The 17,688-nt window shown below is 33.2% G+C and overlaps 2 protein-coding genes across 2 annotated transcripts; one reads left to right on the top strand and one right to left on the bottom strand.

Moving 5' to 3' along the window:
• Window positions 1-1,284: 1,284 nt before the first annotated feature.
• On the bottom strand, window positions 1,285-3,225 carry LOC116106898 (heavy metal-associated isoprenylated plant protein 7-like). Its single transcript, XM_031393205.1, has 5 exons — window positions 3,122-3,225; window positions 2,749-3,019; window positions 2,454-2,659; window positions 2,281-2,368; window positions 1,285-1,884 (listed from the first exon to the last, which is right to left on the bottom strand). The coding sequence occupies exons 1-5, from the start codon at window positions 3,128-3,130 to the stop codon at window positions 1,463-1,465; spliced, it is 996 nt and encodes a 331-aa protein (XP_031249065.1). The 5' UTR covers window positions 3,131-3,225; the 3' UTR covers window positions 1,285-1,462.
• An 8,652-nt stretch (window positions 3,226-11,877) lies between these two features.
• Window positions 11,878-12,579, top strand: LOC116106833. The gene has a single exon (XM_031393145.1). The coding sequence runs from the start codon at window positions 11,878-11,880 to the stop codon at window positions 12,577-12,579; it is 702 nt and encodes a 233-aa protein (XP_031249005.1).
• Window positions 12,580-17,688: the final 5,109 nt, after the last annotated feature.

Here is a 17,688-nt window from a genome sequence, read left to right as displayed (position 1 = left end):
GAGTATATATTTTTTTAAAAAAAAACTTAATAAGAAAGATAAATCATAAATAAAATACATAAAAATTTATAATTATTATTGATAAACGACATATTCCCACCCAAGGTTTGACGAAATCCAAGTTAGTACCACTGGTTTCATTTATTCCAGATTCCCACCCTTAAAGTAACAGTGTTATGAATTTTTAGGGTTTAGGGTACCAATTACCATAATACCCTTAACCCTAAATTAATTAAATTATATTTTAACCCCTAAAAGTAGAATTACAAAACTTACCATTTTATTTTTAATTATATCAAAAACACCCTCGGTCACTATACACTCTCACCGTTTCCGATGACGTCGAACCCCCTGGTCACCTCCATCACCTTCCCCGTAGTCCGTCGTCCAAAACCCCTCTGGTTCCCGACTCATTTGCCCCTCCAATCGCCGGCACCGTTAGGCTTAGGGTTTCGGTGTTCTTCATCGGATTCCGGTCGATTCCGGCTGTGAAAATCCAATTGGACACCACCAATGCAACACCGTCCCCAAATCTATAAAACCCCTATGTCTCCAACAACCGTTTCGTCGTCATTCGCCGGCCGAGAGTTCGTGTTCATCGGTCGTTTTTCGTTGCCGTGGTCGGAGATCGGCGAGTGATGAGGGGTTGTGAATGGTATGGTTTTGTAGAGGGGAGGATGGGGGTTCAAATGGTGGTGACTAGGGTGATTTTGGGTGGAAGAATCGCCGGAAAAGAGCGAAAAACGTCGGGAACGACGGTTGCTAACGTGCGCCGGAGGAGTGTTAGAGGCGGTGGTCTGCTAACGTGCGCCGTCCATGTAAAATAACCAATTTACCCCTTTACCGTTACATCAAACGTTTTTCCGTCACTTTAAGGGTGGGAATCTGGAATAAATGAAACCAGTGGTACTAACTTGGGATTTCGTCAAACCTTGGGTGGGAACATGTTGTTTACTCTTTATTATTTAAAATTAAGATAAAGAGTAAAATTTAACTCTTTAAATATGAAAAGTCAAATTCATTCTTTAATTTATATTTAAAAAATAAAAAATATTAAATTATTTTTTAATTTATATTTTAAGAATAATTAAACTCTTATATTTTTTATAAGAAAGAGTTTAAATTATATAAAAGTTAAATTTATTCTTTAATTTATATTTAAAAAATAAAAGATATTAAATTATTTTTTAATTTATATTTAAAGAATAATTAAATACTTATATTCTTTATAAGAAAGAGTTTAAATTATACAGAGTTTAAAGTTTAAATTATATAAAGAGTAAATTATGCTTGACAGCTTCAAATAAAGAAGTATGAGTCCCACACAAATCTACAGTTTATCTGCAGATTGTACTTTATAGCAGAAAAAACTACACAGTACAAAAGGGCACATGGAGATAGATATAGATGGATCACCTCAATTTTTTCTTCTCTCAATTTTGCCCTTGACTTCCCCAAACTTTTACATGACAGAACAAGCATTGGGGTTCTCATCACTGAAGATCTGAGGAGGGTATGCATACAATTCCATGGCATACCTTGGTGGGTAATAGTAATATTCATTTTTCTTGAGCTCCACCACTTTTGTCTCTTCAGTTACCTCTCCTGCTTTACCTTCTTCACTGTCACCTTCTTTTTTCTCTTTGTTTTCTTCTTCACCACTTTTCTTTTCTTTCTCACCATCACCATCACCACCGCCACCTTCTTCTTTCTTCTCTTCTTTAGCTTCCGGGGCTTTCTCTTCTTTCTTCTCTGGCTCTTGTTTCACAATCACCGCATGCTTCCCAGTTCTCTTGTACACGTACTCAACCAGCTTTGGAGGATCAAAAACACCCTTCACCGAAACCTCTGAGGCCTTTAGATCTGGTTCCGCTGCTTCCACCCCTGGAAGTTCCAATCTTGTTTAAAATCAAATTTTATATATAGGATAGGATAGGTTTCATTGGAAATAATTCTGATTTGGGGTTGGTGGGATTTGATTTTTAACTAATGAAGTTGAGTTAAAAGAAGTATATTGACTTTAACTGGACCAGTTATCATTGAATAATTTAATAAAGTTTTTGATTTTGAAAGATTGATGTGAGGATAAACTCTTTCCTTTCTTTTATTTTTTAAGAGATTCGAAAGGTAAAACATTTTTTTGGTCACAAATTACAACTTAAGTAACAGGTGGCTAAAAAACATGAATATCAGAATCGCATGAACAGAAAAAAATAAAGACCACCAAAAAGCATGACTCTTCAATCTAACAAAAAATAAAAATAAAATCAATGAATCTACCTTTCATTCTCAGTATGCGTTTTTTGATCTCCTGAGCACAAGCCTCGCAATGCATGTGAACTTTTAACACCACCGTGATCACTTGCGGCTACAGAAACAAAAGAAATAACTCTTAAATCCCACTAATGATGAATGAAATGAAGGTATTGACATATTTAAATATGAATAAAAACCTCTTCTTTCTTCTCTTCAGGCTCTGGCTTCTCTTTCTCTTCAGGCTTCTTCTCCTCCTCTGCTGGTGGTTTGGGGATCGGAGACAGAAGCTCCACCTGCCTGTGACTCTTCCTTTGAACTCTCTCCAAAACCTTGAGTGGATCAGCCTTTTCTCCTTTCACAACCACCTTATGGCTCTTGCAATCAGTCATTATATCTTCGACTCCTGTAAACACAAATACGTATATTCAATCACTCACTCAAAAAAGACAGAACATAACAGAAACGATGTCAAGTTATTATTTATTTATTCACCGTCAAAGCCTTTAAGACAGCGGCGAATTTTGCGAGCACAACCCTCACAATGCATGTAAACTTTCAAGACGATTTCTTGTGGTGGAGGAGGAGCTTGTTCTTCTTTACCCTCCTTTGATTCTTCAGCTGCTGGTTGCTTCTCTTCTTTCTTTTCGTCAGCTGGAGCTTTCTCTTCTTCTTTCTTTTCCTTCTTTTCTTCTACAGCTTTCTTCTCTTCTTCAGGTTTCTTCTCCTCCATTTTTTTCTCCTCTGCCGGTGGTTTCTTCTCTTCCTAAAGAAAGCAAAACACAAATACCAAACAAGAGATTAAGACAAACAATAAAGAAATGGTTATAAAATAAATGGAAACTTAAGATTATGAGACTTCCAAGACCTCCCCCATTAGTTTAGTATGAGTTCAAAGTACAGGGACTCTGTTGAGGAAATAAGCTCTGGTTTGAAGCGCTCGCTGCTTTGAGTCTGGTGTTTTCTCTCTCTCTCTCTCTCTCTCTCTCTCTTTGTAACTTGGAGTTTCTACCTCAGTGGGCTCTGGACCATCAGATCTGAAGCCGAGAAGCTAACTCGTCGATTTTTATCTTCATCAATAACATGCTAAACATGACGTGGCTTTTTATAAGGGGGACGTGGATTCAACGAAGGATGTGTTGGAGACAAATGGTGCCAGGAGCTTACATGCTCTTTTCTAATAGCCGCTTGTTTTGGGGGCATTATGTAATTCTACCTATTCTCATTTTTACTGTTTTTGCGTACCAGTAACAGTGTAGATGCGTTAATAAAAAATTAGCACTTCTTAATATGAAGATTCATTGAGAAATAAAATAAAATTTTCATTTTGTATCCCCCGGTAATAGCCCAGTAGGTATGGACCCACCATGTGAGCCTATCGTCGACGGTAATAGCGACGGAGCCGTTTGAGTACCACTACGGTGGTTGAAATGTAATAGTTCTGTTAGAGTTGTCTATATGATTGCTTAAAATTTGCTGCTCATCATTACTAACCATATTTATGTTACTGCCAAGTTTAGGAAAATCTTCAATGCAAAATGTATCTTCACTGTCTTTTAATAAATGCATTGCATTTAACCTGCCAGATTTGCTGTGTAACGTTTTTGTTTTTTTTGGTAAGTGAGGTGGCTTGTGGTGTCCAAGTCAACTTGTCGCATTAATTACTCTCTTATTAAATATTTTACAAGTTTAATAAATTAATCATAAATATAATAAATAATTTTAAAGTAATTTGAATCTAAAAAATAGATAAAGTGAACAAATTTTCTTGATTATCAGATTAAACCTTTGAGGTTTACTATAACGTTTATTCAACAATCTCTGTGAGTATTTGAATTTAAAATAATTCTCAACAATCTCTAACATAATTGATGTTTAAATCTTATATGTTAATAATTGTGTATTATTAGTACCAACCCAACCCAACAAAGTTCTTTGATTATCATGTGCTTCTAGTCAATAATAGGCCATCAAAATCTGATTTCATTAGAATGTTGTCTCAATGTGTATGCGTTTTTTTATGGAAGAGAAACACAAATATTATACATCACTGATTGTTTAGCAATGGCGAATAAGATGCGTTGTCTCCTCAGTACAATTGCACAATTTATATTAGTTATTTAATTTTGCCGTAAACCTTTCTGGGTCCATTATAATAAATTAACATAAGATTAGCATGACAAATTTATTTATTTATATGAAAAGCAAAAGTTTGGTAAAAAACCAACCATAAATTAAGGTGTAGAGTATCATGATTAGAGGACAAAAATTAAGGATTTCAGTTATTGGCTAAGAACTTTGTGTTTGTTGTTCAACATTATTTTATAGAATTAGTGTTATTGTCACACAATTCAAACTTGAACCCATCCTTGGCATTTTAAGCATGATTTAACCACCCATATATATAAAAATTTATAATATGTATTATTTGTTTAATAACAAATGGATTAATATGCTCGACTGGGATTATAAAATACGGGTTAATCAACAACCACTAGATGATCTAATGGTAAAATAATAAAAAAAATGTTTTATGAATTCATGAGTTTTAGTCCTCACAAACTCTAGTACGGTGATCACTAAAAAGTTTATCTGGCCGTCAATTTAAGAATCTTAAATGATTAATTAAGGTACGCACAAACTAATTCTTTTAGTGAGTTTATGATCCAAATTTTGAAGTAGAAGGTTATATAGATATGATAAATGAGGTGACGTTCCGTTTAAAAATTTGGAATTATAAAAACATAATTTATGTGGACTTGGAATTTGGAAAGCTCAAGTATGAAGTAGGACTCTTCTTTTGAGATGGAAAATTAGTGGTGGTATATTAGTACACAATTAATTAATAAAATTAACCCTCCATAGCGGTAAGTACATCATCTTTCTTCTTTGAAACTACTGAATCCACCTTGTTAGGGATGGGTTCCACGAAGCCCAATCTTCTCCCATTCTAGTTTAACTTTCCTTGGTAATTTCAATGGTCAAGCAAAGAATTGAAGATTTAGAAACATACAAGAAATACGATCGGACTTCGGAGTTTTCTCTAATGTCTAATAAATGACAAAACCTTTTAATATGTAGTCAGATTTTTCAAAACTAGCGGCTCCACGTGGCTCTCGAATTGACAATATTATGTAAGAAATTAGTGAAATACATTTTACGTAGCCTCAAAATGAATGTAATCGTCTAGCGTTTTCTTTTCATTGTATTTTTTCCGAGAGTCAAACCGAGAGTTCAGGATTTAAATAGAATCATCTGAAACAGTTTGATTAGATTTGTCAATAAAGTATATCTAGATTATAATACATAATGACTGACGAAATATGTATAAAAAATTTCAAAGGGTCGGCCATTATGTTTACTCCAAATCCGTGAAATAGATAAGTGGGACAACTAAATAGGCAGAATTATATGGATGAGACATTGTTGGTTCCGATTCATAAGAAAACTTATAAGGATGTGCTTGCATGGATAACAAGTTGACATGACTTTGATTTGATTTAATTCAATTCATCCTTGCACAATAATTGAATCAAACTCAGGAAGGATTATAGTTTACCCTCACATCAACTGGAGAAGTAACTTCTATGGTGATTGTGATTCTTGTTCAGTAATCGGTATGAGTGACATTTTTATGTAATGAAGATTTTTGGTCAAAGAGTTGTTTTAAAGAGAAGGGAGATTCGGATGATGAACTTTCTAAGATTCTTAGCTTCATCATCTAAATATTATGGAAATCATTTTGATGTTGTTTTCGATTAATGGATTGGACAATTAATTAACTTGTAACATAAAGTCGAAACAACCCAACAAAAGATGGTGATATATGTCAGTTTTGATAAACCAGTACTCAAAGAAACGTGTTGCAGTGGGGCTGTAAAACGAGCAAGAATCTTGTCAATTTACCTGCAAGATCGATCAATAAACAAAAGAACATGTATAGTATTGAGTTACGTAGCTAGGTTGAGTCGCTTTCGTAATGAATCAGTGTCTTGCCATACAGTATCAGTGGTAATCTTCCAAAATCCATCTTACACTGTATTCCATCAGAGAACATGTTATTGGAATAGTGAAGGAATTCAGGCAATATATAGGCAACATTTAGATATGAGATATCATTTTGTTTTCTAATTTGGTTGTAGATATAGAATTACAAGTTAATGGATCCTTGGCCAAGACTTCTCCCAGGGATGATTTCCTACAGATGACCTAGCAGAGCAGGTGCTGGCCCTCAGCTTTTAGGCTTAGGAACTGTCACGGCCACTTGCTCTTTTCCAAGTAGATATTGTAATGTGAAATGGATTTTAATTCCTCTTACTTACACTGAATTTTTTGTTTTATATGAAACCTATTTCCTATTTCTTATGTTTATCCACCTTTTTATGATTTGAAGACTAACACGAAGGGACATTTTCTTTTTGAAGAACGAAGATAGTGACAATCGCACATTATATAAAATTACTGTTTGTTTTTTCTCAAAAGCCATTATTTATTCACACCCTTAAATATGAATATCACATTGATGCAACGCATGTACATATTTATATCTTGTCCAATACTTTGAAAAATAAGAAATCTTTTTAAATGTTTTGTCCTTCAATACTCGTACAAAATATATTACTTGAACGACATACATCCAGGGCAGAAGGAGGATAGCGTGTCTCTCTCACAAAAGGCCCACATTGTTTAGGCCCATCAACCACGACATTACCAGATTGCCTTCTCCATGTGAGTTTTTCCAATCCTACTTAACTCAACTCAACTCAATACACACTGTTTCCCATTCGAAATTTCTAGAGGTCAGGATTATTCTAAAAGGGAAACAAGTTAATCTTCTTAATGGTTTGTTTAGATGCAACATGGTGCTGAAATGTCAAAAGCTTCCGTTAAGTCAGTTGAAACGTGGCAAAAACTCCTCAACATCCATGTGACATGGTTTATAATTATCCTTAGCCTTTTCGCATCAACATCAAACATTCTAGCGGATATGGAACAAACATTTGTTCATAAAATAATATTCCACATTTAAGCGTTATTTAGAAAGAGAATAAATTTCATAATAATTCATAGAAGGTAATACTTATTTAAAAGGCACTTACGATTATGATTCATGCCATTTTATTCATTTAATTAACATAAAAAATATAAAACTACTATATTATGGATTGTGTAATAAAAGTTTGGATCAAGTGAGAAAATGTTATAATTTTAATTAATTAAAATTCATTGCCTAAAATTACTATTTAGTCCTTCACTTTTATATATATTATTTTATATAAAATTCAACTGCTGAGTAGTTATCTCCAACAATTGCACTCAAAATCAACATGTATATATTCATAAACATGTTTATATATTTATGGAGATTTGCAGAAACGAAATAATTTAATCACTAACCTCCAGCCATAGTAATTTATTGTTGTTGTATTCTTCAAAGGTTACAAACTCTTCTAATACACTGCAATTCTTAAAACGATGGTTTTGGGATATCATAATTAATTGCGTGTATTGGAGACTTGTAACTGTTCTTCTTTTAAAATGCGCAGAAGTCTTTCTATCAAAGACAACTGCTGGATTAACTGTTAAGAAACTACTCAATAGTTGAATTTTATATAAAATTAATATATACTCCCTCCGTTTCTATATAAGTGTCGTTTTAAGTTTTTACAGAGTTTTTAATGAATTTGCAGAGAATTGACTTTTTCCTCATATTGCAGGCAGGTGGGAAAATTTTGTTTTTCCCTTTGCAACACGTCCGTGAAATATTAAAATAAAGAGAGATAAATTGTGAGACAGAGGAGATGAGGGAAAGAGATAGACAAAAAGAGAGAGAAGAGTGTGGGGCAGGGTAGAGAAAAAGTTGGAGAGAGGAGATGAGGGGAAGGGTGAAGAATGAAAATGTGGGTCATTGAAAGAAGAGAACTTCACTTATTTTGAAATAAATTATTACCCTGATTATTAAAAAAAGAACGGAGGGAGTATAAAAGTGAAGGACCAAATAGTAATTTTAGGCAATAAATTTTAATTAATTAAAATTCTAACACAACCTGGACAAATAGTTTTGATTTTGAAGAGGATTTATTAGTCTTTACATTTGGTGCTAATCTAGTTATGTTTATACTTATGGAAGATTCTGATTAGTCAAATCTAATAAACATGCCTTTGCAACAGTTGAATTGAAGTTGATGGAATGATTTGAGCCGCTGAAAGGAAATCAATAACATGAACATCCTATTCATGACTTTACTAATCATCTGTCTTTTTAAAGTAGATTACCAGAACTATCTGGAGTAACTAAAACAACTAAAAAAATTATAGCTGATGTATTATATTTAAGAAGTTAGTTTTGTATTAGGTTTCAAATTTAGGTTATAATATATACAGGTCAATTGGCAAGGAAGAAATTGGTTCATAGTATTGATGATCGTTTGAGAATTCAGTGGATGCATCCAAGGAGGTTAATTGGGTTGGTGATGAGGAATTGATATACCAGTGGAAGCAAAGCCCTCCCAATAATTATGATATAAAGATTCTCAATTGTCAATCATGTCCAAGAAAAGCCCAGCATATAATGGAAAGATAATTTTAGAGGACATGCATGTGATGATAGCTTGTGGAAATGGAGCCCATTACCAAGTGTTCTACCAATTGATCACGAGAAAGATTTTACAGACGTCACATATTTACTTGTACACCACTCTTTAATGACCACGACTTTGATCATTTGGTGCCTTTAGGTTTGTTCACATTAAGTATAGTTATTTGGATTATTAGGTCTAAAAGCAAGAGAATCATTTTATTATTTATGTCCCTTTGACTATAACACAGTTTGGGCCATAACATAACTGACGAAACATTTTAAAGTGTTTCAAGTTCCTTGCCCCGATTAAACTTTAAAAATTGAAATCCGGTTACCAGAGGTTTTTTTTTTTTTTTTTTTTTTTTTTTTTTTTCAAGTCTTCAGCTATTCAGTATTCACTAAAAATAAAATGACTCGATTTGCCTTTAGAGTGTTTTCCAAGTAGCGCTCGTCAATATCGTGGTGTTTATAGGTATTTGAAAAGGGAAGACAATTAAACGTGTTTGGCACATTTTTGAATAGGATTTCTAAAATTTTATACTCTAAATAGGATAGGATAGGATAAGTAGCTGAAATATTTAGATTAAAGTGTGTTTGGTACATTATTGGAAAACATTTTTTTGAAAATATTAGATTATTTTTTAACCCTTATATTTGTTAATTTGTTTAAACATCCTCCACATAAAAAGTTTACAACCGGCTAACTGTCCACAGCTAAACACCGTAGCCGGACAACGGCTGTTAGTTGTTAGGAATGGTGTATGATATGTTGGATTTGACTGATCGTATGCCGAATTTGCCTTTTCGATCAGATCACTATGTATCTAGTCAAAATCGGTCAGATCTACAACCATAATCTGGCTGTCATTAACGACTAAAATCTGGCTGTAGATTTGGTTGGAAACGACTAGATCTGGATGATCGTGTATCGTTTTGGTGTCGACAATGCTTGGGAGGGTGAGACTATTTTTGTTAATTTATAAATTTTTATTGTGAAAAGTAATTATTAAATATTTTAAATTGAATATAATAATATTGGATTTTGAATTGGATAAAAAATATTAAAACAAACATGTTTTTTACTGTTTAGGATAAAATAATAGATCATAATGAAGTACGAAAAGTTAAACAAACACGGGGAAGTTGATTTTTCATAACCATACGGGCCAGACCCCAGGGTAATTTATAATTACCGACTTATGTAATTATTGCCCTGAACTAGCAGTGCCGGCCGACCAGCAGGCCCAACGGCACTCACTCATCTTGCATGGAGCCAAATTCTTGGACCCAGCGGCCCAAATAAAATATAAAATTTTAAGATTTTGGTAAAAAAGGAAAAGTTATTTAATATTTAAAAGAAATATATGAAAATGTAATATTACGGATTCGTTTAAAGAATACATTTTATTTTATTTTTCAATTATATGATATGAATATTATTAATGTTATTACTGGATTAGTTTATTTAATAAAATAAAACTCCATTTAAATAAATTAATTAGCTATTTATGTTTTTTAAGCATGTACTTGAAGAATAATCCATTTATTAATCATAGAATTATTTTTTTTAAATATTTGCGATAAAGAATAACATCTCGATACAGTTAGTTTTGTGGGCTTATACCCAAGAAGCTTGTCCAAAATCAAATTCAGGAACATACAAAAAGCAAGCCACTAAGACCTGGGGATTTATGAATTTGTAATTAAGATTGTGCATTAATGATATGAGCTTGAGAATAATTTTTGAAAAAGGTTTTGTTGGATGTCTAAACTCTCACCCAGGCTAACATAAATGATCAACAGATGGGGGTTAGCATTCAGCGATGAAAATCTATCCGAATAATGTTGAGGCTTGGCCTTTGGGCATCGTTTCATCCGGGGAACAGTTTTGTTTTGAGTGTGGCAGGCTAGCCATGTGGAGCTCATTTCGAGGTGCGTTCTATCTTCACCTTTTTCTGTATTTTATTCAATAACATTTTTATTCTTGTCTGAAGTTGATTATACAGTCGGAAGTGGTTTGTTCGTTCTCTAAAATATACTACTTTCTTTTTTAATCTCCAATAATTTGTTCAGTGATCGACCTTTGATATTAGGATAATCAAAGCTTCGGGGTCAGGTGCCCTTATATCGTTGGCTGGTAGCAAGTGGAACTGGTGATTTGAATTTTTTTTTTTTTTTTTTTGCTATAATTTGAAGGTATTATTACATGGAGAAGTTGAAGTAAGTAAATGAAATTGGTTCATCCTTATTGCAAAACTCGTCGTCTACTAAAATTATTATCGATAGAGGATCTTTTCATCTTTATTCGGGAACTTCCACTCTCATCCATCCAATAAATTAATATTAGAAAAAAATAAAAAAACAAAAACTGATATTTGATATCTAGATTTTCTAAAACCGCGATAAAGTATTTATTGAAATGATTAAGTCTAACATTTGTCGTATGGTAAAGAAACAAGTGTGTTTATCTTGAAAGAATCGGAATCTGTGGTATATATTGAAGGTATTACTTCATGTTTCCAATCAAGACAACCGTAACTAAGTTTTTGTCTCCGTTTTGTAATAATTGAAAGGGATTGAGGGTACGTCATCCCAAGCCCTAAACCAAAACCAAAACCCTAGAATTACAAATATAAAGAGCAAAGACGACCTTCTGCAAGTGCTAGGTATCTTTCAACAGTTTTTTGTATTGCATATAGCTAGATAGATACTTGCCGAAAAGCAAGCACCGCAATTTACACACAGACCTGGAATAGCCAGTCGGCGTGGTACCACCCCTTAGAAATCGGCTTTCTTTTTTTTAACTTCAAAAAGCCTTAAACTTCTCACTTTCTCTCTCTCCCCATCTAAACTCCATCGATGCCTGCAGCAATGTCATTATTGGGCACCGTCTTGCTTCGCTCGACACTCGAGACAATAAAATAAATCTCTTTTAATTCCTCCAAGTAAAGTTCTTTTTTTTTTTCTTTTTAATTTTCTCATTATATTTTCTAGAAAAGAGCTTAGATAGAAGTGGAGAGAGTGAGTTCTAGGATAAACCAGAAATGAAGGTCAAGAAAAAAGGTGTAATGTACTCATCCTCATCACCGTCTTCGTATAAAGATCCTCACACTGTGTTAAAGCTCCTACCTTTGACCATACTAGCCTTAGCCTCAACTCTTCCTGCCCAAGACCAAGAAGTCATAGCTTACATGATAACAAGGTCCATTGCCACCCCAAAAAATCCATCTTCGGAGAAGAATAAATGCAAGAGAAAACCCAGTCAAAAGAACCCTCCTTTTGAATGTGGGTGTTTCGGTTGTTACACTAGCTATTGGTACAGATGGGATTCTTCTCCAAACAGAGACTTCATTCACCAAGTCATTGAAGCTTTTGAAGACCATTTGGTGCATAAAGAGTCTCCAAAGAAACAAAATAAAGGTAAAAAGAAAGATAAGCTATTCTTGGATCGGTTTGAGTCCAACATATCGTTTACTGTACCAAAGAAAGAGCTTGGAAACACTGAGATATCGATGCCAGAGACTAAGAGTAGATATGCGGAGGAACATAATAAAGAACATTGTGTACAAGAAGAAGAGAATATGGTGGGTGCGGTGAACGGGAACATGGAAATGAAGGTGGTGACCGTACAAGTAGTACAAGTTCCAGTGAGTAGCCACAAGGGTTTGGCCAGGAAAGTTTTACCAGATGTTGTAGGTTTACTGAACTCTCGTCTTTGGAATCTTTGGAGTAGTGAGAGTATCTAGGTCAAAAAATTTCTGGTCACCGAGAAAAGCTTTTGTTGTCTCGAAAGAGAAACAGCTTCTTGTTAACTTGTTATGTTGGGTTCTGGCAGGAAGTCATTAACAGTTGCTAGCCAGTAGGATTTGATTAATTTTGATTAAATTTTGGCATATTTTGAATTAAGTACAAGTAGATTGGCTGTTTCATACTGGCTTAAAGTAGATTAGGTGATAATTGTGAGCAGCTTATATATATGAACTAAATTAGTTTCATACGTGCTCTCATGGTCATGGTTACAGTTAATTAGCAGTGCTGATTCTAATTTCTTTTAAGCAAATTTTCATTCTCTGGACCATTTTTTTATTCGGCACAAAGATTAGTTTTCATGACCTGACTAGGTACAATATGATGATGATTAAGTTGTATTTTGAGGCTAATAGTTGAAGTCAAACTGATCATTGATCAGTGATAATTGATCCGTGGTAATTTAGAGGTGGAACAAATGGGCCAGCACGTCAAACCTAACCCTGCCCACCTCAACATGGGTTCAACCCGGCTCGGGTATACCCTGCCGAGTGGGCTAGACTTTCATAGGCCAACCTAGTGACCCAATGGGTTATTATCATTTTTTTTAAACCCATCCAACCCGTCGGATTGGAGGTTTTCAATCTGCGGGTCAACTCAACAAGTTAGCCATTGGCAACCAGTGGGTTGGACAAAAAAATTAAAAAATTAAAATTAAATTAATTTTTTTTTTTTTAAAAACCCATTTGATCTTTGAAATATAACTGTTTTATAGTAGTTGGAGGGATTTTTTTGGTCATTTTCTTTTCCTATTTTTTTTCTATAAATAGGGCATAGACTCTCATATTTCCTCACATCCCAAATTCTCTCATTTTCTCTATTGAAATATCTCAATTTCTTTGTTGTCAATTTGCTCTCATTTTAATTTTTATTAGTTTTTGTAATTTTCAATTCATATTTCAAAATTCCAATTCTCCTTCTTTAATTCTTTATTTCTTTTATATTTGTTTTTTTTTTAATTAGAATGGATAGATATTTTCATCCCATCAATTTCAATAATGAAGAAAATTATCCTAGTCCCCCTGAATTTACTAACATAAATGCAGTAGATTCAAACAGTCCCGTTTTCCCATTCTCAGAATCCGATACATCTTATAATATTTCCCCCTTCCTCCCCATGTTGCTATAGCTCCCGGTGGTTCTAGAAGTCGTCCTCATAATCGTCGTCCTTGTCCAACTCCATCTCAAGCAGAAGCGGGTTCATCAACTGCAGTTGGAACCAACGATAGACACACATTAGACATTTGGGTGCATTTCGAAAAGTTTTATGAGACAGAAAATGAAGTTCAAGTGAAGAAAACAAGATGCAAGTATTATGGAAATATTTGTAAAGTTGATGCAGGTAATGGTACTAGTACTTTAAAAAGACATGCTAGTAAACATATGAATCAATATAGAAATAAAGAAACCAATCAAACTCAAATAACTAATATGGGTACTACTTGACGTTATAATTCTGATGTATATAGGGAACAATTAACTTTATATATTGTTGCAACTGATCAACCTGTTAATGTGATTGAAGATAAATATTTTGAAAGATTCATTAAAAATTCATTTTTTCTAGGATTTAAAAGTTCTTATAAAACCGCAACTACAAATGATTTAATAAAATTGTTTGGGAAAATGAAATTAGAATTAAGAAATAAAATACATAGTTGTCATGTTAGTATAACTCTAACCGCCGATATTTGGAGCGGTAGAGCTAAACAAGATTATATTTGTGTGACTAGTCATTATTTTGATAACGAATAAAAATTAAATAAATCTTTATTGAGATTTAGATTAATGGATATGAATCATAGTAGTCAACAAATTTATAATAAAATTATTGAAGTTTTAGAAGATTATAATATTGTTTACAAAGTGATAAGTTTAACTTTAGATAATGCAAGTGTTAATAGTATAGCCATAAAATTTTTTAAAAGTGATTTTATTTTTTATGACAATTTGAAGTTTTTTTAATCAATGATGTGCGTGTCACATTATTGATTTGATTGTGAAAAGTAGTATGAAAAAAATTAGAAATAATATTGATAGAATTAGAGATTCTTTAGCTTTGATTACTAGTAGTAATAGAAGAAATGCTGAATTTCAAGATGCTTGTATAAAATTAATTATGTCTCCTAAAATTTTTGCATTAGACATGTCTGTTAGATAGAATAGTACTTATTTAATGCTTGATTCATGTTTACCTTATGCAAAATTAATTAGTTATTTTGTAGCAAATAATAGGAGTCCTCATTATTTGGTAGATAGTGATTGACATATAGCTAAAAAAATTCATTCTTTTCTTAATTTTTTTTATCAATCCACATTAAAACTTTCTGGTGTGTATTATCTTACTAGTTCATTGAACATACAATTATAAAAATTTCAGATTTATTTAAAAAAAAAAAAACAGAAACAATGAAATTTTAGCGGGACCAATAGAGTCAATGGAATTAAAATTTTAAAAAATATTGGAAACTCATTCATTTATTTATTTATTTATTTATTTTTTAGCTACCATATTTAATCTTAGAATTAAAATAGCGAGTTAGAAAATGGTTTAGACACGTTAAGTGAAAATTTACGAGACTAAGCATATGTCAATCAACTAGGAGAGATAAGACAGTATCTTGTAGAAGTATATTTGCAATATGAAAACAGGTATGAGAACCAGCGAAGAGGCGAATACCTGAGGAAGTAGCATCAGAAGACACAAATGAAGATTTCGACTCTTGGAGTGCACTTAATAGGCCGAAGAGGACCCGAACCAGAAGCATAGCCTCCTCTTCAGAAGCATTGACAACAAATATATTGTCCTACATGCAGCTACCAAGTAATGAGCTTCACCAATATTTGGGAACCCTCGATGTGCTATCGGCAAATTCACAACAAAGAGTCAACTTTGATGTCTTAGATTAATATTGGAAAACTAGAAAATGTATTTTTTCGGTATTATCAAAACTTGCCCTGGATGTTTTCTCTGTTCCTGTCTCAACCGAACAAACATTTAGTGCAAGTAGACGAAGTTTAAATGACAGGAGGACTAAACTTTCATCAAAATTGATTGAAGTCCTCACATGTCTTGAAGATTGGGAATGGTCATGTCATCAGGATCAATATGAGGTTGTCGACGATACTTTAATAGAATCATTTAAATTTTGTAATTTAGATGATATAGATGAGGGAGGTCATAGTCAACCCTAAAATTAGTTGTTTTGTCAAACGTAACTTTATAATTTGTAAATTAACTGCCAATTATTACACTTTTTTTTTTTCTTACCAAGTTTTTGTCCTAATTGGATTTTTCTTGGGAAGGTTTTTCATAAGGCAATAATTGTTGTAATTTCTTATTTTATTTTTTGATAAATGAATAAATCTAATTTTTTTTATATTACAATTTAATTATATTAAAATTGAATTAATATTAGCAATATTAACAAAAAAATGATTTAATTGAATTATTGATATTTAAAAAGTTAGTTAAAAAAATTAAAAAATTTATTTTGAAATTCAAAAGAATCTCAACTCAGTTGATGTGAGGGTTTTCTAAGTCTCTTAGATCCACTCACGGAATGATAGAGTGAATAATTCATCTCAGTTGGGCAAAAATTTTTAAATACCTCATTAATGGTACGTACGTTTATGCAAGCAGATTTGAAAAGGTAGTTACTCGTGCAGTAGATGAATGGCAGCTAAACAGAGTATTCAATGAAGACTCAATATGGGATGACCAAATTTTATAAAAGGAGGTATGTAATTGGGAGCTGATGATGCATATGGTAGATAGCATGTTTGTGATAGATATGAAAGCATTATCCGGAGAGTTTTGACTTTTGTCCTGCAATTTTATGGTTTTTTGTTTTTCCTAATGGTTCTGTCGCTTTTGTTTGCCAGGCCCAGAGAACGAGTCTCTGAGCTGTACTACTGTCTCTTAAATAATTACACTGCACGTATCACGCTTCAACTCCCAACTCCCAATTGTCTGTCTGCCTGCATTCACCCCGCCCCTCCCACATCATTAAGTTACAACTCCTGTTAGTGTTTAGGGACACTCAAACTCAGCAACTCATGTTATTCAGGTTTGCTTTTGTGTTTATTTAATTGAGTTGTGTGTATTTAGTTTCACATAACAGTAATTGAGTTGGGTGTATTTCAGTTTCACATAAGAATGGGTCAGCATATCTATTTTACTTTCCCTTATGGCCATATATGTATGGTGAGGCCGTAAGGGTGTCAAATTTGGAGTCCAATAGTAAGTAATGTTGCATTATATCTGATTTACCATAATTTTTGGATAAGTTATAGTTTACATATATATTATAGTACTAGTGGCCTCTTGTACCTTGTCGGCTTCGATCTCTTTATCTCTTAGTGATTCTAAAATTTCTACTAAACTTTAGATGCAAGAATTATTGAGTTGTGAGAAGAAAAGGAGTTGATGGAATTTAATTTGATGAAATTAGGGTGCAATTTATCCCCTTTCACGCTGCCTTAGTACTGGTATACTAGTTTCTGTCCTACATACATGCATATGTGATATTTGATTGAGTGATACCAAATTTCAACACTTTTTTTAACCAATTGCTTCAATTCAGACTATACAATTGAATTCTTTCCAATTGTCCCATTTGCTGTGTCACATTAAAATCAAGCAATTAACATCAGAATTTGTCACAGCATCGTGGTAGGCATGGAACGCTCCCCGCAGGCGGAATCAAGTTCTTGTTAAGAGTCTAAACTTTGCGTGAATTTTACTATCTTTATCCAACATATTTTTTTTTTTTTTCAGTTACAGCAAATTCAGTTGTTACTAATCCAGCACAAACCATTCTTAAAATTATGATAAAATTCATTAAATAATTCAAAAGAACTACGTGAGGCTCATGTTCACATGGTTAGAGACAAAGGAAAAATCATCCATATTCACCCCTCAAATAGGCTCAAATAGGCTAACTATCCTCATGGTGCATGTGCCATTTCATGCAAAAAGCAATTTATCTCCATTTTTTGTCACCTCCCTCCTTCACTCCTTCCACGTTTCATTAAAACGCAACCTA

This window comes from Pistacia vera, unplaced genomic scaffold (genome assembly GCF_008641045.1).
Source record: "Pistacia vera cultivar Batoury unplaced genomic scaffold, PisVer_v2 Contig524, whole genome shotgun sequence".
Taxonomy (NCBI): Eukaryota; Viridiplantae; Streptophyta; class Magnoliopsida; order Sapindales; family Anacardiaceae; genus Pistacia; species Pistacia vera.
This window is presented reverse-complemented; position numbering and strand designations above follow the sequence as displayed.

Bases quoted from the DNA above. Each gene is read 5' to 3' on its own strand.
- LOC116106833 (XM_031393145.1), top strand. From the start codon at position 11,878: ATGAAGGTCAAGAAAAAAGGTGTAATGTACTCATCCTCATCACCGTCT.
- LOC116106898 (XM_031393205.1), bottom strand. The intron at 2,369-2,453 runs GTTTTTATTCAT...TTGTTTCTGTAG, and splicing joins CTGAAGAGAAGAAAGAAGAG to CCGCAAGTGATCACGGTGGT. The intron at 1,885-2,280 runs GTAGATTCATTG...TGGAACTTCCAG, and splicing joins ACGCATACTGAGAATGAAAG to GGGTGGAAGCAGCGGAACCA.